This window comes from Pseudorca crassidens, chromosome 4, assembly GCF_039906515.1.
Source record: "Pseudorca crassidens isolate mPseCra1 chromosome 4, mPseCra1.hap1, whole genome shotgun sequence".
NCBI lineage: Eukaryota > Metazoa > Chordata > Mammalia > Artiodactyla > Delphinidae > Pseudorca > Pseudorca crassidens.
The window spans coordinates 991,526-1,015,288 of NC_090299.1; the positions used below are offsets into that span (position 1 = coordinate 991,526).

Below are 23,763 nucleotides of genomic sequence, written 5' to 3' on the forward strand. Positions count from 1 at the left end.
CGCGCCCAGCGTGCCGTCACCCCGGAAGCGGAACCTCCTCGTGGGCGTGACCTGTGACTCGACCTCCCATTGGCTGGCGGCGCCCGTTCGTCCCGCCCCATCCACGCGCTGATTGGCCGCGCGCGCCAACCGTCGGTATTTGAATCGGTGGCGGGCAGAGGGGCTCCCGGACTCCTCGTCTCCCGCTTCCTTGGTTCCGTGCGGCGGCCGACAGGTAAGGCGGTGGTGGGGTCCGGGCTCGGGGCTCCGGTCCCGCCTCTGGCCTGGCCTCGGGTCTCTGCCTGCCGTGCTGGCGGCCACCCTGGACGTGGGCCTACGCCCCCTCCGGCTCGTCCCGCGGCTCCGCCCTGCCCGCCGTCTGGGCCCCTCCTCAGGGTCCTCTCTCGACTGCCTTCGTCCCGCCCGCCCGGGCGCAAACGGAAGCGGAGCCGATAGGCTCCCGCCCCTGCCTCTAGAGACGCCTGGTGGCTCCTATGTCGCCCTCCAGGAGGCCCCTCCGGCCCGCTGCGCCGGCCTCTCCTCTCCCTATCCCGGTGACCTCGTCCAGCCGCAAACCGCCCGTGGCTGTGACCTGCAGAGACACGTCTCCGCCTCTGAATACCCGCGGGCTTGCAGCTCTGCGCCAAAGGCAGGCCTCCTAGTTCCGGCCCCTCCTCTGGGCGCAGCCCCACCTGAGAGCCTTCACCGACTCCTGCAGCACCTGACTCCTGACGCACCTGCTTTGGAAACCTGGGCTCCACGCTCCCCGCCCCGCTGATTCCGGAGAACCCGCTCGCCCCCGGCCACCAGCCCTCCTCCCCGCCTGGCCCGGGTCCCTCTGCTCAGGAGCCCCCTCCGTGGCCCCATCATTATAGAAACCAAAGCCCTAAAGGCTGCTGTCATTGCTCTCCCACCTTCCCCAGGCGACGGGGGTCTTCCGACTTGATGTCTCCCTTCTGTGTCCTCCAGCCATCCAGCCCCCTTTCCCGTTTTACCCCGTTGCTCAGGCCAAACCTAACAGTGACGCTTGGCTTGGGCGTATCTTGCCCGCTTCCACGCTGCAGGTGCGGGCTGCTCTCGAGCCAGGGCAGACCACTCCACCCTGGCGCGGTGCCAGAGCTCTGGCCGCCCCCTTCCCTGTGAGCCCTCCCTGTTCACACGCAGCGCCCTTCCAGGTGGCTCGTCACCCTGACCTCCCACGCTGAGCTCACCTCTTTTCAGGACACCCTTTCTCTCCCTGCCCCAGCCACCTTGTCTCTTCCAGGCAGTCCCCAGGGCCCCCACTGCCAGCAAAGACCTGTAGTGCCCCGGGCAGGTCAATGCCCAGTGCTCTGGTGTCTCCGAAGCTGGGAACGCCACGGTGTTGGCCATTATGAGGGCTTCGGAAGGAGGAATGGGATTGTTCTAGAACCTCCTGGGCCCCACTGGAGGCCGCTGGTGCAGAAGCTCCTCGACTCCCCCCAAGTGGCTCTGCACCTGCTGCTTGTTCCTTCCTCTAGCTCCTCCTCTGAGCCTCGGCCCTCCTGACGCCCTAGTCCAGTCCTTGTTTCCCAGCCCCGTGGGTGGACAGCAAGCTGCTGTGCCCTTCTGCTTCACTTTTTTTTTAATTCTCTTTTTTCTTTCTCCTTCTCTCTCTTTTTTTATATTTTTGAAATAGCATTTTATTGCATTACTTTTTCATTTATTTACCTTGGCTGTGTCGGGTCTTAGCTGCAGCACGCAAACTCTTAGTTGCAGCTTGCATGCGGGCTCTAGTTCCCTGACCAGGTATCGAACCCAGGCCCCCTGCATTGGGAGCGCAGAGCCTTACCCACTGGACCACCAGGGAGGTCCCCCCTCCTGCTTTGTTGTCCACTAACTTGGCAGCTGCTCCACCTCTGACGCTGAGGCCTGTGGGGAGGCCCAGGCTTCCTCTGCCCCTTGCAGTTTTGCCACAGATCAGCTCCTATCTGTCTCCCAACTTTTACCCACAAAGTTCGAGTTATTTCGAGCACTTGGGTCTTCCTTCTTGCCCTGTGGGCTGAAAGCCCCTCTAGCTCTTGCTCCTGGGAGGTGGCAGCTCCCCCAGAGCAGGATGGGGACGGCCTGGCAGAGGACACACTGCCTGAGGTGTGACCCACCTGTGCAGGAAGGTGGACGTCCTCCTTGCAGCACTGTGGGTTCAGCTGTCACTTTCACATATGTGCGTCCAGACAACGCGGTGTCACTGCCCTACTCCTGACACAAAACTATCTGCTTTTCAGAATGAGTCTGCACGTCTTCAGTGACGAAAATGTCACTGGTGACAAAAGTACAGAAAACTGCGACTTCCTGTTTTCACCACTGGAACTTACCGGAAGATCATCTGTTCTCCGTCTGTCACAGAAAGAAAACGTACCACCTAAGAGCACAGCCAAAGCTATGAAGGTAAGCACGTCTTGCCTCTGCGTACTATCTACCGTGCGTCACACATGAGGTCACCTGCTTTCCTGGTGACTTACTGAGCTGGCAGGGCAGGGCATGGTGCTGCCAGCGTGGTGCTTGAAGACTTGAATTATTGAACAGGTGCCCTCCTCCCTCCCCAACAGGTTACTTTTCAGACACCTCTGCGGGATCCGCAGACACACAGGATTTTAAGTCCCAGCACGGGCAGCAAGCTTGAAGCTTGCTTTGCTCTGGGCGACACCGTTGGATTAGAAAACTGTCATCAAGTCTGGACCCAGAAAGAGAAGTAAGTATTGGCACTGTTTGATGTACTGCAATTTGTAACCTCTCCGATGGACTTGGCAGGAGAAGGCTGTTTCACCCGCCACATCCGGTTGGGCTCCTCCTGGTCTCCGCTCTGGGTCTGTGTAGTGTGCGGCCCAGAGCACCGCCAAAGTCATTTGTTGTTGGAAAAGTGAATAATAAAACAGGAAGTTTAAACTTCACATTCTGCTCCTCTGTTGTGCTCTTGCCAACAAATTGGCCTTGGTTTTGTTTCTCTAACTTCATGAAATGTCCTGGCCGAATCTCCAAGGAGGGACGCTCTGTGGTTTTGCTTCTTTTTTAGCATTCCACTGGGGTCTCCTGCTTGCAGGTCCGTCTCCTGTCCTCAGCGGCAAGCCCTGGAGAAAGCTTACAGATAGCTCTTACCGCTAAAGGCAGAGGAACCCGTGTGTTGTGTAATCTGACCAGAACACGTGTGGCCTGACGAGTCAGATTTGAAACACTTGACTTTAACCAGCAGAAGCTTCTTTGCAGCCTCGCCTGGCATTAGGTGGTTGGCTTGCGTGAGGTGGTCGACAGTGTGAATGCCAAGGCTTTTCCTGCCTCCGTCTGGAGACGAGGACCCTGGCGGTGGCCCTTCACCCCCAGATGAGGCTGAATTAACCCAGCTGGCGCCCCCAGGGACCCTCTACATCCAGAGTGGGAAGGGGCCTCACTGGCACATTTCGTTCTGACTTTTGCTGACTTAAACTGTTCAAATCTTGCTTTTTCTTTTAAATGGATTTCAAATGTGCAGAGAAAGGTATAAAAGCAAAAGGTCACTAACATACCCTTCACCTCGCTCCAGTGAAATGTCCTTGTGCCGAGTATCTCCCCATGGCTAGAAACTCCTCAAACCGGAGTCTCCCCCTCTCCCCAGGTTTCCTTGCTACTTTTCAACTTCAGTTTTTTAGTTTTCATTTTGAGATTCAGCTGAGTGAGATTAGAGTGACTCAAATACTGTTCTTTTGTAACAATCCCCAGGAGGGAAGGGAAACCCAGCCGTTCAGATGCTGCCTCCTGGCCCCTGGGTCTGAGCTGCTCCAGCCACAGAGCAGGGCCATGGAGGGGCCAGGAGGACCCGGGAGCTGGGCCCTGCTCCTTGTGAAGTCAGCGTCCTTGACCTGGCCTTTCTTTCTCCAGCGGGAAGCCTGACCCTGGTGTGCCCTGACTGTCCCTGGCCGCGTAGCTGGTGGTCCCCAACCAAAAGGGGAAAATAGGCCGGCGTGGAGGACCTCAGCCTTGGGTGTTGTCAGTCAGGTTCCTCCTCTCTCTCAGTCACCTGTGTCTCTAGGTGGCCCGCCAGCACTGAGTTGTGGGAACGTACTTGTGAAGGTTAATCTTGAGGAGAGGGTTGGCCAAATGCTCTTTTTTTTTTTTCCTGTGTTTAGCTAATGTTTTCACGTGGACTAAACTCTAACTAAAAACCTAACTGGTTCTTTAGTGCTAACTCCGTCTTTCTAAAAAGCCAACAGTTCACCAAGGAAACAGACACTAGAACGACCAATGGAATTCTCCAGAAACCAGCAGTGGCCGATGCCAACCCCGCTTCAGAGGACATGAGACCGGCCTCTGACGACAGGCATCGCAGCGAGCCCTCCTCGGCTCCCCAGGCCTGCCTGGATCCTGCAAGCTCTTCCCAGATGCCCGAAAGTGTTGAAACCCCAGAGGCATCTCCGGGACAAACGTCAGGCAGCCCTGAGCCCACCCAGGAAGAACACGTCCATCCTCATTCCTTAGAGAAAAGTGCTACCTCTACCTCCACAATTCTAGAAGACCCTCCCGGGATGGCATCCCAGGACAGAACAGAGGACCCGCTGAGAGCCACAGGAGAAAACTCGAGCGGGCTCCCTGCGCCCTCTGCCGGGGCCGCTTCAGCTCCTGGTACCCACCCCGGCGGAGCCCGCGGAGCAGAGCCCCTCATGGACCTGCCTAGCGAGGCCCCAGCTGGCCCCGTGGAGGCTGGAGGTGCCACGTTCCCCAGTCCTCAGAAGGAGGAGGCCGAAGGGCAAACGGCCGACTCTTTGAGGAGTGAGCCCGTAAGGCTGGAATTTGACTTTTCTGACGGCACCATCAAAGGGCCGCCCCCACTGAGGAAACGAGGGAAGACCCCGGCTCTCAGACCTCCCTCGAGGAGACCAGAGGCGAGGCAGGAAAAGGAGGAAAAGGCCCTCGTGGAGGCGGGCGAGGGTCCCGATCCCCCTCCCTGCGGGTCCAACAGCCTGGACCGGGACAAGCTGGACGACCCAGACTGTAACCCCACCGGAGGTGACGGAGAGGCCCGGCCCCCAGAGCACCCCAAGAGCGGGCCGGCCACAGAGACCTCGTCTCCAAGCCGGTGAGCACGGGGTGGCAGTGGTGGGCACGAGACCAGAGATGCCACCTGCAGCCCTGAGCAGGGGCCCCAGGGCAGCTGCCACAGCTCTTGGGGAATAGCGGGGAGGGGGTGCCCACGCTGTCTGAGATGCGTTCCCTGTGATGCATCCGGAAGGTCTAGCAAGATACCTAGCCGAGAGCCCCAGGATTCCCGCAGCGCAGCTCGGGGGAGCCGTCTCCCGGCGTGAGCCCCGCCTCCCCGGGGACGCCGCTCAGGGGCCGAGGGTGCGCCCAGCCGTCCAGCATCGGCTGCTGTTGCAGTTTCCTGGTAAAAAGGATAAGCGGATCCTTGTGGTTTGCTTTCTCTTGAGTTGAGATGACCTCAGAGTGCCTTGTCTGCTTCTGAGGAGCGATGCTCTTGCAGGTGAGGTTGGGGGATGGCTTTGCGTGGCCACCCGGCTGGGTCTCAAGCCTGGCTCCTGGGCGGGGGGGTGCTGGTGGCAGCTCGGTGCAGGACGGGGGGAGGTGTGGGGCGCGGGCCCTGCTGACCCCGTCTCTTTAGGCAGGTGCCCTTGGCCTCGGCGGATGACACACCGGCGTTGCAGACCTCGGCAGGGACCGCAGAAGCGGCGGGCGAGGTACGGGTGTGGGCGGGCGTCCTCATGCTGTTGCCACGTCTGCGGGTCGTCATGGGGCAGAGGCAGGCCGGTGGTGCCCGGGGCTGTGGGGTGGGACACGCTGCTTCCCTTGCTCCCCCCACGCCCACTCATCTTGATGAGCCCCTGCGGTGACCCCAACCTCCCTTCCAGGAAGGGACCACAGACGCTTCGGGGGCATCGGCTCCAACCAGCAGCCCGGGCAGCGAGCCACCAACCGTGCCCACTGACCCCATACCTGCAACCCCCCGGGGGCCGGAGCCCGGCCTGGACCTGAGTGGGGAGCACTTCTGGGACCCCGCCGAGGGTACGTCATTCACCCGTCCTCGAGGCCGGGGTGCTAGAACCGTGTTCCATGGCGCCCGCAGGCGGTCATCGTGCGGGCAGCCCCGTCCCCTGACTTGAGTGATTCCCATGGAAACTTCTGGTTTATCAACCATGGGCGTTTTCAGGAGAACAGGAATAAGATCTGTGATATTAAAAATATATATATTTTAGGCCAACTTAGAAAAACAGGCAGCAGGCCTGACTGACCCAGGCGGTACAGATACAGACACAGGAGGCAGCGGGAACTCGCTGAATCAAAGTGCTGTTTAAGACGAGACCCCGTAGAGATAAAAGGAGAAGCCCTGCCCATCCACGCACCCTGGATGAGGGGGTGGAAGAGTCGCAGGTCTGAGCTGCCTTCAGTGAGGACTTCCAACTGAGGTGCTTTACAGGACAGGAGGCAGCACGCCGGGATCTCAGTTTTGGTTACTTAAAACCCCCAGGCCTAGAGAAGGCAGGAGACGAGTGTAGGGTTTCTGTGTGGCAGGGCCATTGTGGTCCCTGTGCGGGCGGGACCAGGAACCGTGGATCAGCTCCACTGGGGCAGCCTGCTCCCCGGCCAGGGACCCTAGACACGTGACTCGGGGTTTGTGTCCTGTGATGTTTCCAAGTCCCTCGTGTCACATTGTGTGAGGACTTCCTTTTATGGCTGAGTAATATCCCCCGTGTGGATAGACCGCATCTTGTTTCTTTCTTTACCAGTTGATTTCCACTCTTTGGCTCGTAGGAACGAGGCTGCTGGGAACACTTACGTACACGTTTTGTGTGAGCGTACGTTTCCCATCTCTTTGGGGCAGACGTACCCTGAAGGGGACGTGGTAACACTGTGTAACTGTTTGTTCCGTGCGGGGTCCGCACCCTCTACTCTGCCCCCGCATGGTTTGAGGGTCCGGGTCTGCACCCCACTGTCCCGGTGGGTGTGCAGTGCAGTGTCGGCGTTTCCCTGCTGACTGACATTGACCTTTCGTGTCTCCTCTGGAGGAGCATCTGCTCTGCTCCTTTGCCTGTTTCTTAATTGAGTTGTAAAGATTTCCCGTATAACCTAGGTAAGAATTCTTCTTTGGATACATGACTCACAAAAATTCTCTTTCTTTCTTCATTTGGCTCATCGGGTCTTAGTTGCGGCACTCGGGATCTTCATGAGGGCACCCGGGCTCTGTAGTTGTGGCACGCGGGCTTAGTTGCTCCGCGGCATGTGGGATCCTAGTTCCCCAACCAGGGATCAAACCCACGTCCCCTGCAGGCAGATTCTTAACCACTGGACCACCAGGGAAGTCCCTCTCTCCACTTTCTCGATGGTGTCCTTGGAAGCACAAACGTTCACTTTGCAGCCCAATCTGTTCTGCTGCTGCTTGTGCTTTTGGGGTCAATTCTAAAAAATCACTGCCGAATCCAGTGTCATGGAGATTTGCCCTCGTGTTTCCTTCCAAGAATTTTATGGTTTTAGCTCATATATTTAGGTCTTTGATCCGTTTTGAGTTAGTTTTTGTCTATGGTGTGAGTGACCCTTAGGTTTTTTAAGCAAAGGTCATATTATCAGAAATTAAAGGACTCTTTTAGAGTGGTTTTACACAGTGGTTCTCAACCGGGGCGATTTGGACCCCAGTGGACGCTTCTGGTTGTCACGCCCCCAGGAGTGCTGTCAACACCCTGCGGGACACGGCACGGCCCCACGGAGCCGTACAGCCCCAAGCGTCCTGAGCCTGCGGACAGCAGCCCCGCTCTGTAGCAAAGGGCTGTTGGTCAGGGTGGGCGGGGAGGGTGCCGCTCCGAGCGCACAGCCGAGTGCTGGCGGTGGGATGCGGCTGGCAGCTGGCGCCTCCTTTTCAGTTCTAGGCACAGGGGCCGAGGTGGATTACCTGGAGCAGTTCGGGGCGTCCTCGGTAAGTTCCCGGCGCCTTCGCGGCGGCCTTTCCTCAAGTGCCAGTCTCAAAAGGGGCTCTTTCTAGAACAGCCCCGGGCCGCGATTCCTCAACTGCGAGCGGTATCCACCTCTGACCGGACGTGGCGGACGGCCCGGCTGCTTCCGCCGCTCTGCCCCGCAGGCCACTCGGGTCAGGGCGGCTCCCGGGCGCGACGTGGGGCGGGGCGTGGAGGCTGTCGTGTCGGGGGCCCCGGTGACCCTGCTTCCTTCCCTGCAGTTTAAGGAGTCGGCCCTGAGGAAGCAGTCCTTGTACCTTAAGTTTGACCCACTGCTGCAGGACAGCCCCCGGGGGCCGGCGCCTGTGGCCCCGGAGCCCAGCAGGTGCGCTGGGGCGGGCGGGAATCCGATCCACGCAGGCCGTGTGACGATGGGAGTGCCCTGCCGCAGGGAGGGGGGCAGAGACAGTGGCCGGGCCCCAGCTGCCCTGGCCGAGCTCGTAAACAAGTTTGTAAGCGGGTCTGTGCTCTTCTGTGCCCGTGCAGCCCCTCCGACAGCAGAGGTGGGCAGCCTGATAGGCCGCATGGCCCATGTGTCCCGAATATTGACCCCGTGGCCCTGGGGGAGAGTCTGGGCCGACCCCTACGCACGCAGACAGCATGCGTGTTCTCTTCTGGTCTCAGTGCACGGGGCACAGACGCGCATTCCTCGGGAAGCCCCCCGGAGGCGCAGCTGCTAGACCTGGACTTTGCAGGAGCCCCGGACGTTCCCGTAAGTGGTTCATCCCCTCTGTGGTGTAAAGAGACACTTGTTCTAATGGCCCGACTTTCATGTGCTGTGGATCTGAAGGCTTAAGGGGTCTGTTGGGCTGAGGGGGGCTGCACTGTGCCATCTGGGGAGCCGACGGGGCAGAGAGGAGTGCCAGGGGAGCTTGCGGCCCAGCTGGTCTCTGTCGCCTGCAGACGCTCGGCCCAGCTCCTTGTGACCTCGGACCCAGGGCTCCGCTGCTGCCCGTGGGGCCCATTGTGGACGTGTTGCAGTACAGCCAGAAGGACCTGGACACTGCGGTGAGGGCAAGGGGGGGTGAGGGGAGGTGCCCAGCGAGCGGCCCCCACCTGCTGGCTGCAGCCCTGGGCGTGGCACCTGCAGGCTGCTCTGAAGAGCCTCGGGGAGCGGGGTGGCAGCTCTGCGCGCTGGCCTTTTGCTCACACCGTGCAGGCAGGGTCGCAGGCGGCCACTCACCGACCCCCGAGCCAGGCGCCCAGGCAGCTGAGTGTCCTGCGTTTCCACCCAGTGTCTCTTGCAGAACCTGTTCACAAGCGAGGGTCTGGGTGTCCGCTCTGAGCTGCCCAGGGGGTAGCGGCCCCCAAGTCCCCTTGCTGCCTTGGTGATGCCCTGGGTGGCGTCCGCTGGTCCCCTCTCAGGGAGGCCTGTGCGCCGGGCCACGCTGGGCCCAGGAGCTCCTGGCCCCTGCCAGCCGTCTTCAGGTGGTGTCCTCTCTGCCGCGGGGCTCTCCCCCGCAAGCTGCTCTACCGCTCTGCCTGTGTCGGGAGGTGTCCCACCCGTGCACCCACCACACGCCGACCCCCCAGCACTGCAATGTCTGCTGAGTGGGGCGGGAGACCCCAGCACGGGAGGACACTGGCGCCAACTCAGGTGTGTGGTCTGCACAGGTTGGGGCGACACAGAAGGAGAACGAGGCGCTTAGGGTCAGGTGCACGGCGCTGCAGGAAAAGATCCTGGAGATGGGGTGAGTCTGCGTGCTGGCTGCCCAGGACCCCACGACGCACTCTCGGGGCTCATGGCATCTGCTCTCCTCCACAGGAAAATCATGGACGCGTTTGAGGGGACCGTGTACCAGGCGATGGGTGAGTCCCTGGGCTGGGGCAGCTGGCAGTCAGGGAGGCCGGGGGGTGCTGGGCCCCGGGTGCTCATCAGCCCTCAGGTTGGCCGGGCCCCGAGTTGGCATCCGGGGCTGTGGCGGCGAACAGATTGGGTCCCTCCATTGGGCGCTGCACCCGCGGTCTGACCCCTGCCCTCGGGGCCGTGCGTCCAGCTGCAGTCTCCGTGGGTGCTGGGCACCGGGTGTGTCCGGGCTGGGGCTGGAGGCCCTGAGTGTGGGGTAGGTGTGGCCTGGGCTCTTCAGTCAGGCCCTGGGTTCGTTGTCCGCTCCCTCGGCTTCCGGGTGGAGCTGGTGTTGAGGAAACAGCTGTTTTCAGGGCACTTGGGGCCCCCAGGTCCTGCCCTGGAAGGTCCCGAGAGCGGGGCTGGTCAGCGCCCCAGGGGGCCCTCCTAGCGCTGGTCGTCTGTGGCGCCACCTGCTGGCCGCCCGCTGATCCCGGGCGCTGGCCTTCCTTTAAGAGGAGGCTCAGAAACAGAAGGAGCTTGCCAAAGCCGAGATCCAGAAGGTTCTGAGGGACAGAGACCAGCTGACTGCAGACCTGCACTCCACGGAGAAGTCGTTCTCCGACCTCTTCAAGCGGTTTGAGAAACAGAAGGAAGTGATCGAAGGCTACCGCACGGTGGGTGCCCGGCCGGCAAGAGGCCCCGGGGACGGCGGGGTCGGCATTGTTGCCAGTGGGGCAGCGTGACAAGCAGGGACGGGGAGAGGCTGGGGGCCTTGCAGGAAGAGGGGGTGAGCTGAGCCTTGGTGTTGAGTCTGGGAAGAAAGGAGAGGCCCCCCCGGGGGTGTGGGCCCAGGCTTCAGCCCTCCTCCTACCTGCACTCTCAGCTCTCGGCTTTGTTGCCTACTGCCGGACATGCGTGCCCACGAGGCTGTCCCTGTGTGGCCTGTGCAGAGACTGCTGTGTCCCTCCTGGGGCAGCAGGAGACCCGGCCCCCAAAGCACAGGGCTGGGGGGCAGGAGGGCAGGGGCTGTTCCGTGGACCTGGGGCCCGGCCTGCTTTCCCCTGAGGTGCCTGGACATAGGGCTCTTGTGTGCCGGACAGGGTCCCCTCGGGGGCGGGGGGTCAGGCCCCGCATCCGGAGGCCTCCTGAGCCGCGGGATGAGAGGAGGCCTGGGGCTGTGTGAGTGCTGGCGTCTCCGGAAGGAAACGGGAAGAGCTCTTCCCCTGTAGCCTGGCCCACTGCTGCTCCACGAATGACCCAGAGAGCCTGGGCCCTGAGCTCAGGGCTCAGCGTCTGCTCTTCCTCCCAGAATGAAGAGTCGCTGAAGAAGTGTGTTGAGGATTACATAGGCAGGATCGAGAAGGAGGGCCAGAGGTACCAGGCGCTGAAGGCCCACGCGGAGGAGAAGCTCCAGCTGTGAGTGTCAGGCGGGAGGGTGCAGGAGGCTCCCTCGGGAGGGGTCTGGTCCCCCGTGGGCTCAGCCCAGCCCCTCTGCTGCTCCAGGGCGAACGAAGAGATCACCCAGGTCCGGAGCAAGGCCCAAGCGGAGGCCCTGGCGCTGCAGGCAGTCCTGAGGAAGGAGCAGATGCGCGTCCACTCGCTGGAGAAGGTCGTTGAGCAGAAGGTGGGCACAGGGGACCCACGGGTCCAGGCGGAGTGGGGGAAGAGCAGCCCTCCTGGTTCTAGAAGCTCTGGGCCTGCTCCCAGCTCCGAGCGCTGGGAGAGATCTAGGGATTTGATTCTCCTCCTTCAGACTAAAGAAAACGATGAACTGACCAGAATCTGTGACGACCTCATTTCCAAGATGGAGAGAATCTGATGTAGCAGCCCCGACCTGTGCCGTCCCCCCGTCTGTCTGTGTGTCTGTCTGTGTGTCTGCCTGTCTGGGTTTTTCTTCTCTGTTAACCTCAACTCGTTTTTAAACTAGGTTGCTTTAGGAAGAATAAATAAAGTTTCCCTTAAGTCTAAGCAATAGAGCTCTCCTGGTCTTCGTTAAAGGGACAGTCTCTGGCTGAACCGACCACAGCTGCTGTCCCCTCTGTGCCTTTGGCCCTTCCCTGCCCCTCACCTCACAGCTGCCCGAGGGGTAGGCGGGTGGCTGGGCGGGCAGGCAGCCCCTCCCAGGGGTCAGCCGAGTGGGCTCCGGCCCCACCCCATCTGCCTGGTCGGCTCTGTGGTCAGGGGTGGGGGCTGTGTCTCTGCCTCGGCCACAGATCAGAATCCAGACACACTCAAGTCTTCGAGGAAGAAAGCCAACCAAGGCAGCCGCACGGCAGTTGGCTTTGTGTCACCTGGCGAGGCCGCAGCCCCCGGTAGTCGAACACTCACCGAGATGTTCAGGGTGTTTGTAGCCATGCCAGGTTCACGCCTGCCGTGGTAGCACCGACCTGTCCTCGGCGGTGTGGAGGCCTCCTCCAGCCCACAAGGGAGGAGGGGTCCGTCTCGGGACCAGCAGCTCCCGCCTGGGTTTCCAGCCTGCCCCCCAGTAGGACCCCACAGTCTCCTGAGACAGACCCGAGAAGACGGAGGGGGTGAAATGTTCGAGGGCAGATGGGTCTCCTCTGGCTGTCTCTCTGGAGAACCCTCCATGGACAGACATTCGAAGCTCCTAACAGAAGCTCTGCCTCCAAAGGCTCAGAGGTAAGAACGTCTCAAAGTGGGGGGTCTGTGCACCCCCAGCCCCAGTGGGCTGCATCTCAGCCCCTCAGGGCCTGCTCCAGAGGAGGGGCCCGCAGTACATGCTCACTGGACCCTTGGACACTGGCTGCAGCACTGTCCTTATCATGGTCCCTTGCTCACTGAGGGCAGGGGGGAACGCTTGGAGGGTGGAGGTGAGGCCCTGGCACGGGCGCAGTGGGGGCCAGACAGCCCCCGGGAGACCCTCTGAACTGGGCAGGTCCCCGCCTGCAGGGCATCAGGGGACCCTGGACACAGGCGGGCAGAGAGCTGGCCAGACTGGTCTCTGAAACTCTGAGCCCTGGAGCCATTCCTCAGTCTGCATGTCCACCCTATTCCTGGGGGCTGCTGGAGCAGGCAGAGGGCACCAGTCCCGAGGGGAACCTCCGACACAAGGGCGCTTTCCCCTCAGCGAGCCCCCACACCAACCACTGCCTCCACCCCAGCCCCATACCAGAGGCCCGCCCCCCTCATCCGCCCCACCCCCCGCATCCGCCCCCCAGCATCCCTAACCCCGCATCCGGGCCCCTCGCATACCGACCCCGCATCCCAGCATCCGGGCCCCCGCATCCGCCCCCCCTCGCATCGGCCCCCCGCGTCGGCCCCCCAGCATCCCGGCCCCCGCACATCCCGCCCCCAGCATCCCAGCGCCAGTGAGGGACGGACCCGCGGTGGGCTGCAGCGACAGGCTGGCCACCACCAGGGGTCGCTGCCGGCCACGGGCTGCAGCACGGGGACGGGAACCTGAGAACAGTCCCACTGAGGAGCGCCCCCTCCGTGGGCCCCAGGGGCACCCAGCGCATTTGTCCTCAGCACGTCAGAGTGACAAAAGGCCAGGCAGGAGCCCAGGCTCCAGGCCCCCCACGGCCCCCTGTGCTCCAGCCCCACCATCTCCCCTGTCCCTGTGGCACCTCCTGTCCGGCCTCCTGGGACCCCTCTGGGTCCCCCAACTGCCCCCATTCTCAGTACAACTGCCAGAGGGTCATTTTCTAACCAGAGTCCCACGCGGTCCTCGTGTGGCTCCCGGCGTCAGGGCCAAGCCCCCGGGTGGGCCAGCAGGACCTTGCCGCAGGGCCGTCACCTCTCTGCGTAAAAGCCACTACTTGGAGGAGCATCCTTTGACACCCCCGACCCAGCCAGGCGTGGCTGGGGCACTGGCTCCGGGGGCCCCCCACCAGCCCCGCCCAGGCCAGCCCCAGGACTGGGCCCTCCGGAAAGGAGGCTGGAGGCCCTCGAGGCCTAAGTATGCGTGCTCTTCTTACGCAGAGGCCTCCCCTCAGCCTCCTGCAGGCAGGCCCGCTGCCCGTGATGACCGGCTTCTCTGCTCAGGGGTCTATGATTCCTCACCACGCTGGGCCCCCTCCCCAGAGTGACTCAGGCTCCTGCTCTCCGTGTGCCGCCCCCAAACCCTGGAGCCCCTTCCCCACTCCCACCCCATGCCACGCCTCTCTGCATAGGAACCTCCATTTCACCCCCTGCCTCAGCACAGCCCCCATCCTGCTCCCGGATAGGCACCCCCCATCTCACTTCCACCCCAGACAGAAGTGGGACACACTCCCACCCGGGGGGAGTTTAGAAGCTGAGAAGCTACCAAAGCCTGCGGAGGACGTTTCACAGATAAAGACGCTGAGCTCACAGGGACCAGTGGCCAGCAGCGGGATGCGGGTGTGGGCAGCCCCTCTTCTGCCTGGGAGGAGCCACAGGGGCCTGGGTGGGCAAGGGGCAGGATGGGGCCTGCAGCTCCCGGGCCCACCCGCCACCCCGCTGCAGCTCCCCGGCGTCCTTACGTCCCTCAGGTGTGCCTGGCCGAGAGGGCATGGTGGCCACACGGCTGCAGGGACGCACTGCTGTTTGGGGGGTCAGGGCTGCTCTGACAGGGCCTGGAGGGGCAATCTCCACACCCAGCTCAGCCTGCCTGGCCTCTCTGGCCACTCCAAGGGCCGCCCAGGGCCCCGTCCCCAGCTGGGGCCTCTGAGCCAGGCCAGGCATCTGCCCAGAGAAGGCCACAAGGGGCGGCTGGCCACGCTGAGGACACGGGCCGCCGGGCAGCGTCCTGGGCCAGGAGCCTCGTCCTGGACAAAGGGGCCTTGTGTGGCTGAATGGGTGTTTATCCTGGAGGCCGAGTCAACTTAGGGCTGCGAGGCCGGGTGGGGGCCCTGGCACTGGGCTCCCGAGGGTAAACATGACCCGAGCCGGGCACGCAGCCGCGGCCTGGGCTTCCGCACCCCTGCGCCCCTGCACATCGCCGCCGCGGGCCAAGGGGCCTCCTGCCAGGGCGGGGACGGCGGAAACGGAGCTGTCCTGGGGCCGCGGCCCAGGCCTCCTTGCTGAGCGGGAGGGAAGAATTATCAGACACAGGGTCAGCGAGCCCCTCCCCGCGGTGTGGTGGGGACCTGGAACCCCACTGTTAAGGAACAGATGTTTGTGTCCCCCCAAAATTCACGTGTGGAGGCCCTAACCCCAAGGCGATGGAATCAGGAGGTGGGGGAAGATTAGGGCTGGTCCCCGTGATGGGGCCAGTGTCCTTACGTGAAGAGGAAGAGACCAGACCTCTCCACCCTCACTGTGAGGGCACAGCGAGAAGGCGGCCGTCTGCAGGCCAGGAAGCAGGGCCTCGCCCTGAAGCAAACCGGCTGCCACCCTGATCTTGAACCTCCAGCCTCCAGGACTATGAGAAAATAAACGTCTGCTGTTTCAGGCCCCCAGCGTGTGGTATTTTGTTGTGGCGGCACAGCAGACTAAGACCCCCGCCACCACTGGGGCCGCCTAGCCCGAGGCCCCCCACTGCCCGCCTGTCCTCACCGCGAGCTGGCGCCCCACCTCATGAAGAAGCCCAGGTCTGCGGGGCACCACTGCCCACCCCTACCCCCGAGAGGGTCCACCTGGGGCCACCCTGGTTGGTCTCGGTCCTTTCAGTGGGCTTCGCCTGGGCCTTCTGTGGCCAGGGGCTGCCAGCCACATGGCTGAGTCCCCGGGGGGGATGGGAGCGCGGGGGACTGGCCAGAGCAGACGGACCACCGGGCTGCCCCCCGAGCCCCACCCTCCGTGCCCCCGCCTGCCGGTCCCCCGGACTCTCTCCAGCCACAGCCTCCCCCAAAGTCAGGTGACGCTTCCACTCAGTGACCCCCAGCCAGGGCTGAACCCCAAACTCCCCTCAGCCCTTCCTAGTCCTAGCAAATAGGGCTGCGGCACGGCCAGGCAAGGGTGCAGAAGGTCTTTCTCAGGCCAGCCACCCCGCCCTCTGGGAAGGACCCACGGGTGGCATCTGCGCCCGTGTGTGCCCGTGTGACCCGGGCATGCAAACCCGGAGCCCCGCCCACTGGCCCCTTGGGCCGCCCTGGGTGTGCCGGGCTCATCCTACGGGAGGTCCCAGCGGGGATGGCCCAGCAGAGCCGGGGCCGCCCGGGAGGCAGAGAATGCTGGGGAGCAGCCGGGCCGCAGGGGCTGCACGAGGTCAGGGCAGGGGCACCCTGACCCGGCTGAGGCTCTCGGGGGCTGTGCTGGGCCGTGTCCGCTGGCACACCTGCGGGGCTGGGCGTGTGGGGACAGGTATTCACTTCCCAGCCCTGGCTCCCGGCCCCAGATCCCAGGCCCCCTGTGCTCCCCTGGCCCGGCTTTCCTGACCCCCAGGTTCCACGACGCCCCCAAGCCCCGACCCAGGCTGTCGTGGCCGCCTGGGAGCCGTTGAGAGCAGGCGGCCTGCAGGGGGCGCTGTGGGGCCGGCCTGAGACTCCGGACTAGCATTGACCACGTCGTCAGCTCCGTCCAGCCTGGCCTCCTGAGCCCGGGTCTCCCGGACCCTCACCGAGGGGCCGCCTCCTTATTGCCCTGCCCAGCTTTTGGGGGTGCCTGTCCTCCCCTCCCCCCCTCCTCTGTCCTTCAGACCGGTGTGCCTGGCCCAGTACCCAAGTTTGTGGAGGGCAGGCCCAGCCACTACAGAGGGGCCAGCGGGCAGGGCCCCGGCCCAGGGCAGGTGGGGGGCTGGCCACCCCAGGCAGCATCACCTCTGGGGGTCTGGGCAAGCCCGGGTGGGGCTGTGAAAACGTCTACGGCAGGACCTGCCCCCGCTGCCTCCTCCCCAGCCCAGTCCCTGTCCGGTGGTTTTCTGGGCTACCCCACGGTGGGGTGGATGCCGCACCCACCATCCAGGCACATGGAGTGCTAGACTCGCGGCCCTCACTTGCCTAGCACTCCAGGAGTGGGCCAGACTCCACGGAGAAACTGCCCCCGCCCCAGACCTGGCACTCGGGTGCTCGTAGAGAGGACGGGCGGCCGGACGGGCACCCAGAGCCTCCCTCAGCTTCCCCGGCTCCAGGGCTCCTGCCCGCAGCGGACGGGATGACGTGACGTGTGCCTGAGGAGTGGAGGGGTGAAGGGGCGAATGAATGAGCAAGCCGGCAGGGAGGCTGTGCCTGGTGTGGGGGCAGCCAGGTCCCCACAGGTGCTGTCCTCTGAGTGCCCCGTCGTGCTGGAGGACTGTCCCTCCCCTGTCCCCCTTTCGTGCCCTGGCTCCCCTCTGTCCACCCCTGGTGTCCACTCCTGAGTGGGGGTTAGGGGCGCTGACCAGGCCCACCTGGCTCAGGGTGGAGATGGGGGCCGGGGGACTGTGTGGAGGGGCACCGTCAGGTATTCTGACGGGGGCGCGAGCATGAGACCCAGAGCCCGGGCTGGACCTGGCAGGAAGCGCCCCTGTGTGGGGCAGGGGGCTGCCTTGGGTGTCTGCGGGTGGGCGGCTGGACAGCACGTGGCCTGCTCTCTGCCCCCCACACACCCCGCTCTCCGTCTGGACCGGGCCTGCCTGAGGGCGCGTTCCGGCAGGAGCCACTGCGTGGGCAGAGTCCAGGGAGGGGTCTGAGGCAGGGAGGGTGAGGGTCCTGCAGAGCTCCGGGGTCACAGGGAGCCCGAGGCATCCCACAAGAGGGCGCCCTCTCCTGGCGTGCCGGGCCTGGCGGGGTGAAGGCCAGCGAGGACAGTGCCCCTGGCTGGGCTGCAGTGTCTTGGCCTCCCGGCTGTGATACAGCAGCAAAGGGGCCCCGGGGCTCCCACCAGGGCGCCTCGTGACCTGCCCAGAGCGAGGCCGAGGCCGTGCCCGCCCCCTCCCAGGGCCCAGGGGGAGAGGTGGGGCAGGGGCCGTCAGCTCCGGGTAGACCCCCATCCAGACCCCTACCAGCCACCAAGCCCGTCGTCGCCAACAGTTCGTGAGGGGTGGGACCCTGAGACTCCAAGGCTGCTTCCCACTCTTGGCCACTCGTTCCTTTATTCACATGACAAACATGTGCTGAGCACCTTCTCTGTTCCAAGCACTCTTCCAGGCCCTGGGGGTCAGCGGGGGACAGACTGGTCCAGTCCCTGTCCTGGTGGAGCCGACCTTCTGGCTGGGCCGGGGTGGGGGGAGCAGAGTGAAGGAACAGACAAGCAGGTAGGGAATGTGTCAGGGGAGGGGGTGACGGTGCCACGGCAGGGGGACAGAGTAGGGGGAAGGGGAGTAGCTGCATCATGGCGGCAGGGGGTTCCAGGCACCCCTGCAGCCAGTGAGGTCCAGCCGCTTCTTCACAGCGGCCCCCGCCCCGTCCCTGCACACCTCTGTCAGGCTTCCCGGCCTGGGGTGCTTGCTCTCCACGCAGGCCAGCGGGCAGAGGGTCACTGGTGTGTCCAAGGCCAGAGCAGCAGGCAGCACAGGAGAGGGGCCAGGGTGGGCTTACCTCCACCCGGGGCAGGGCGGCTGGCCAGGCTCAACCACAGGGCACAGGCCACCCCCACCCCAGCTGGCCCAGCAGCTCCTGTGCCCTGGAGAGCGGTTGGACTGGCACGGCACTGCCCCTCACCCTCTCCACGCTGCACGGAGGTCACGGGCCAACGACCTGCAGGCTCCTTGGGCCTGGAAGGCGGCCTCACACCAGGGTCCAGCCCACCCACTGCAGCCACTGACGACCCCGCAGCACAAAGGCCCGGGAGGCGGGCTTAGGGGTTCCCTTCACTTCCCATGAGCAGAAGGCAAGGAGTGCGAAGGCTCCCTCCAGGGCGGCAGGCTCGGCGTCCAGGCCCGGCCACCCCGCGCTGCCCAAGAGGCCCAGGCCGGCCACTCAGCCCTCCTCCCGGTGGGCGCCCCGCTGTGGGCCGGCCCAGTGTCCGGGGGCTTCCCCGAGGGGCGGGCGTGCCAGGCAGGGACCTGTCTCCTAAAGGCGGTATCTGACGCCCCGCCTGCCCACCGCCAAGAGGGTGGCCGTGTCCCCTGGGGAGGCCGCGCCCAGCCCGAGAGCCGCCGGGCCAGGCGGGTGCGGCCAGGTGTGCGCCCGCCCCAACGTGCCCACCGCGCCAGGTGCTGGCTCGCCCGCCGGGAGAGTGATCTCATCGCCCCCACAGGGGACGAGACTTGCCCGAGGTCGCGTGGCCATGTCCCCACCCTGCCTCATCACCCGCCTTCCTCCACTTCCTGAGGGGTCCCGAGCCCACGCGTCCTCACGCGGGGGCAGTGACAACCCAAGCAGGGCCCTGACCAAGGAGCCGAGGGCGGTGGGGCGGCTGGAGGGCACGGTGGGCGGGGGCACAGGCTCCGTGGCACCCAAGGACGCAGCGCCCCGCGGTGCCGGGGGCGGCTGCCTTGCCTGGTCTGGACCCCGGAGGGGGGGCCACCCGAGCGCTGGGCGGAGGGAGGGCCAGGAGGGCGGGCCTTATGGTTGCCGTTGCCCTGCGTCCTGCCGAGCAGGAAGCGCCAGGGGCTCTCCCCGCGGGCTGCCGGCCAGGCCTCCTTGGCACTTCTGGGAACCCCCTCTCCACAGGCTAGGAAAGCAGGAATGTGCCCTCGCCCTGAGCCCAGGCTTGTCTGGCCCCAGGCGCCCCACCAGGCCCCGCTGACACGCCTCTCCTGGCCAGGGACAGCTGAGTGAGGGCAACTTCCTGGAGGAGGCGCCCTGGGACTTGCCAGATGCCAGGGGGAGGCTGGGGGCGAGGACTCAGTGGGGGCTGAGCTTGGGCGAAGTGGGAGGCGGAGGGCGCCGGGAACCGGGCGACGTGGCTCTGGGGCCCAGGCCGGGGCTTCTCCCTCCAGCTGTCCCCTCCTCCATGCCAGGCTCTGGACCCTCACACTGAAGTCCCCAGGCTCCTGACCTCCACCTGCGGGAGGGCTCGTGTGGTCCCTCCAGGCCAGCGGTGGTGACAGGGACAAAAACTGGGCAGGCCAGCTGTGCCTCCTGCTCCTGCCTCCAGTCCCTGCACGCAGACCCTGTGCCCGCACCCCCTCGCCGAGCCCTCACCTGCCGGGGGCTCTCAAAGGAGCCCCCCCCAGAAATGCTCAAGCACTTCCTGCTCAGGAGCCCCCGGCAGCCCGAGAAACTCCGTCCCCACTTGCCAGGGAGGCCCGGTGTGGGCTGGGCGGCCAAGACAGTGCCCTCCAGGCCCAGCCCATGGAGATGCTGGGAGGGCAGTGGGGACCCCGGCGCAAGGCCGCGGGCTCTGGCGCAGGACTGGGGGATGCGGGCTGGGAGCAAGATGGGTGCCGGTGACTGAGGGTCTCTGAGCCCGCACAACCCCGGGTCAGGGGCCGGGTGGCACGGCCGCACAGGCCGTGCGCTGCCCCACCCCAAACCTGGAGCGACGGCCCGTCCCGGCCACGTCCAGCCTGCGCTGCTTGGACGAGGTCCAGTGTGCTACCTGCCCCCGGGGCTTCTTCCCGACAGGAAGAGCCTCGGGGCAGGAGGGCAGGGGCCACAGCCAGGCCACAGCCGGTCGCCCATTCCGTGGCTGAGCAGGCAGTTACACAGCCTGGGCGCCCGCACTGGCGGTCCCGGGGCCAGGTTTCTGGGGGGCCCGGAGCTGGGCAGCTTCTCCGGCCCTTGCTCCTCCCCCGCCCCGAGGGGCTGTGATGGCAGAGGCTTTGGGCGAGGCTCTCCAGCATCCTCCGGGCCACCTCCACCCCATCCCCAGGCCAGGGGGGAGGCAGGCGGAGACTGGGCCTGTGGCTACCTTGCGCCCCTGAGGGGAGCCAGCCTGAGGGAGGGGGAGGAGCCCCCCAGGGCCCAGCCCACACCTGCCCCTCGGGCTCCACCAGCAGGGGCCACCACTACCCGAGGGTTCGTTGGGCGTTTCTCAGCCCCTGGACCCCTGGGCTGGGGGAGCAGCGGGCCTCGGCCAGGCGGGCACAGCTCTGAGGCCTCCTCTCACCCCAAATCCGCCCTGGGCCACACCAGCCTTGGGAACAAGATGACCCTCGAATCTCCCAGATGGGTCGCTTCCGGGGTGGGGGGTGAAGCCTGGAGGATGAAGAAGCGGGAGGGAAGGGTGCTCCTGGGGGGGACAGGATGGAGCTGGGGTCTCACTACCCACCGCTCAGCAGGACATCCTGTCGGCGAGGGCAGGCTCCTTGCCTGGGGCCTGGGAGCAGCCGGTACAGAGGATGCCCTCACGCGGACAGGACCCCGCGGGACAAGGGGCAGGGTCACAGTGAAGCCCTGGCCTGGCGGGCCTCCGAGAACCCCCCTGTGGGCTCTGATTCAGGCACTACACAATCTGATGCTCCAGGCCCAACGTCAGAGCGATCCCGTTTCATACCCAGCCTGGATTCCTCCCCAGACAAGGAAGCAGCATAAAAACCCAATGTATTTTAATTATATCTTTGGGGGCCACGAGCACAATCGTTTCCAGATGGGGACCCCGTTGGCAGCCGCTCTGCTCTGGGCCTGGGGTGGGGGGAGGAGGGAGGGCGGGCCAGGCCCCTCTGGGGTGACGGTGGTCCCGGTGGCACAGGGCTCACTGTCCATTCACTGCCCGGATGGATGGGAGTAGCCATCATCGGTCATGATTTCCATTCTATAGATGGGGAAACGGGGGCTTGGACCTGCTGGGTGCAAAGCCTGACACTGAGGGGTCGGTACCCTGACCTGGGGGGCCTTCCAAGCTGGGAGCTGCAGGGGTGGGCTGACCCAGAGCCTGGAGCGGGGGTGCCAGCAGGAGCCCAGCGTGTCAGGGCCGTGGGCCGTTCACCAAGGCCTGGGGTCAGGAGGGGCCTGGACCACGCTGCCCAGGAGAGGCCATCTCCTGGCTCCAGAGCGGCACGGGCCTCCCACACATCTCCAGCAGCCTTCTCGGCGGGGAGCGAGAACCGGGGCACGGGCGAGGCGCAGGCTGGCCAGGACCTGGCCGAGGGCACTGAGGGGCAGCGGGAGGCCCAGCCCCCAAGGGCAGCGCGCGCACACGGTGGGCCGTGAACGAGCAGGTCGCTGGGCACTCGGCGATGGGGCTTCGGAAGTCTACCAGCTAATAAGATTTGCCCGCTCGGCCTGCCTGGCTCTTCCTGTGGAGACGGCGGCCAGTGTCTGCCTGGAACGCCCCACTTTCTCCCGTCTGGCTGCATCTCCCACCCCAGCTCAGCCCTGCCTCAGTGGGCAGGGCAGCCACGACCCTGGCTCCTTGTGCTGTGATCAGGCGATGGGCAGGGTGGCGAGGGGCCTCGAGGGGCTGAGAGTTCATTTCTGCTTCTGTGTCCGCCTGTGCACCCCCAGCCTCACCTGCACTCGGCTGGTGGAGACCAGTGGCTCTGGGCTAGTGATGGCAGTGAGGAGGGCGGGAGGCAGACAGCCCTCACCCTCCAGGGTGTTGGTGATGACCAGGCTGGCCCACGCTGGGAGGCAACCAGCCCATCAAACCAGGGGCTCTGGAGCCGGAGCCATGGGTAGTCAGTCCCTGGCTCTACCAGTGCCCGGCCTGTAAAATGGGCACCGGGCAGAGGGTCCCTCCCAGAGTGTCCAGGAAGGTGCAGAGGGCTTGCTGTGGGACCCTGGCATTCTGGGCACCTGCCTCTGCCTCCTCTGGTCCTGCTCTGACCCCCCACCTTCTGCCACAGCCCATGCCCCTAGAGGTGACCCAGCCTGGCCCGACTCCTCACAAGCCCCCCCAGAGGCCCAGAGTGGGAGACAGGCTTGGTCTGGGGCCAGGGACTCGGGAAAACCAGGTGAGACTGCCCAAGAAAACGGTGCCCTGCCTGCTCAGTGACCTTGGGGCAACCTGAGGGAGCAGAGGCTGGCAGGGTCGAGGCGGGGACCCTGGACTGCGCCTGCTGCCAGACCCCGGGGCGCCCCCTCAGCAGACGTGACGTTATCCTTTGGCCTCGCACCCGCTGGGAGCGGCAGCGGCGGGGACATCCTCGGGGCCCACTGGGCAGGCGTGGGCGCTCCTCCGCGCTGGGCTACCCCGGGCTGACGACTCACCACCTCCCTGCCCCAACTCTGCTCCCGGCCGTGGACTCTGGCGGGGACTCTGGCCTCCTGGCCCTTCCTTCCCCGGGACCCCCGCACTCACGCCGGCGGCCGCCTCCCAGCGCAAGGCCCGCCCGGCCCAGGCAGGGGCCGCGGCCATGCTCTCCACACGCAGGATGGATCAGGCCAAGCTTGTCTTCCCCGGGGACTCTCGCACCTTCCTGACAGCTCAGAACGCCATACGTGCTCATCCTGCAGAGACTCAACCTTCCACCTTCCGTCCACAACTGGCCCCCCCAGGTGCCCACCGGCCGCTCCCGTCTCCTCGCCTGCAGTGTGCGCTCAACCACCTGCGCCCCACGCGGCTGCACAGACCTACAGACTCACCAGCGCCCGCGTCCCACTCCTCTGGCCTCCACTCCGTCACTCTGCATCCTCCCACCCCGCCACTGGACCCGTCACCCATCGAGGATTTCCCGGTTCCATCTGTCTACTTGACACACGCTGGCTGACCGTGCCCGCAGCCCCAGGCACAGTTGGGGACCAGAGTTTCCACCCTGGTGGGGAATCCGGCAGGGGCTTCCGTGGGCAGGCAGCGCAGACGGCAGGAGTCAGGTGAGACTTGTGGGCCGAGAGCAGGGTGGGAGACCTGAGGAGGGAGTGGCGAGAGCCAGTCCTGGGACGGACGTGGTGAGTGCCTGCCGTGTGCTGGGAGAGTCTGGGACCCTGAGGAAGGTGCTGAGTGAGGGCTCACCTTGGAACGGCTGGGCCTGGGGTGAGGGAAGGGGACAGTGTCCCTGTCTGCTGAGGGGCCCTGGGCAGGCCTGAGAGGACCCCTCCTGCCTGTGTCTGCCTCCGGCCCCAGCGTGGGGTGGGGGACCACACGGAAGGCCCCAGCTGGAATGAGGGCAAGCGGCACAGACCCCCGACCCAGCACCGCAGCCTCGGGTTCTGGGAAGGCCCGGGCGGGACAGGCCTGAGCAGGCGCCAGGAAGGCAGGCGCAGGCGGCAGGCTCACCCCCTCCCATCCCGCTCCGCCCGCCCCCCCCCGCCCCCCGCCCCGCGAACATGAGGACTGACATCGTCATCCACCCCCCACCCTCCCCCTGCCCTGAGCCGCAGGCCTCAGGCCCTCCTCCAGCTCTGCCATCGCTCCCTGCCTGGAACCTGGTCCCCCGGCCCC

General features: G+C 65.0%; 1 protein-coding gene across 2 annotated transcripts; it reads left to right on the forward strand.

The window, feature by feature from the left end:
* The first annotated feature begins 55 nt into the window (after nucleotides 1–55).
* On the forward strand, nucleotides 56–11,682 carry TACC3 (transforming acidic coiled-coil containing protein 3). 2 transcript variants are annotated; one of them, XM_067734836.1, is made up of 16 exons: nucleotides 56–214; nucleotides 2,223–2,385; nucleotides 2,547–2,689; nucleotides 4,175–5,044; nucleotides 5,585–5,660; nucleotides 5,832–5,985; nucleotides 7,836–7,888; nucleotides 8,147–8,250; nucleotides 8,412–8,637; nucleotides 8,829–8,933; nucleotides 9,540–9,616; nucleotides 9,691–9,734; nucleotides 10,228–10,388; nucleotides 11,024–11,130; nucleotides 11,218–11,338; nucleotides 11,468–11,682. In XM_067734836.1, the coding sequence occupies exons 2-16, from the start codon at nucleotides 2,224–2,226 to the stop codon at nucleotides 11,531–11,533; spliced, it is 2,469 nt and encodes an 822-aa protein (XP_067590937.1). In that variant the 5' UTR covers nucleotides 56–214; nucleotide 2,223; the 3' UTR covers nucleotides 11,534–11,682. The 2 variants fall into 2 exon arrangements, with proteins under 2 accessions (XP_067590937.1, XP_067590938.1); XM_067734837.1 differs by having other exon boundaries at nucleotides 8,550–8,637.
* The last annotated feature ends 12,081 nt before the right edge of the window (nucleotides 11,683–23,763 follow it).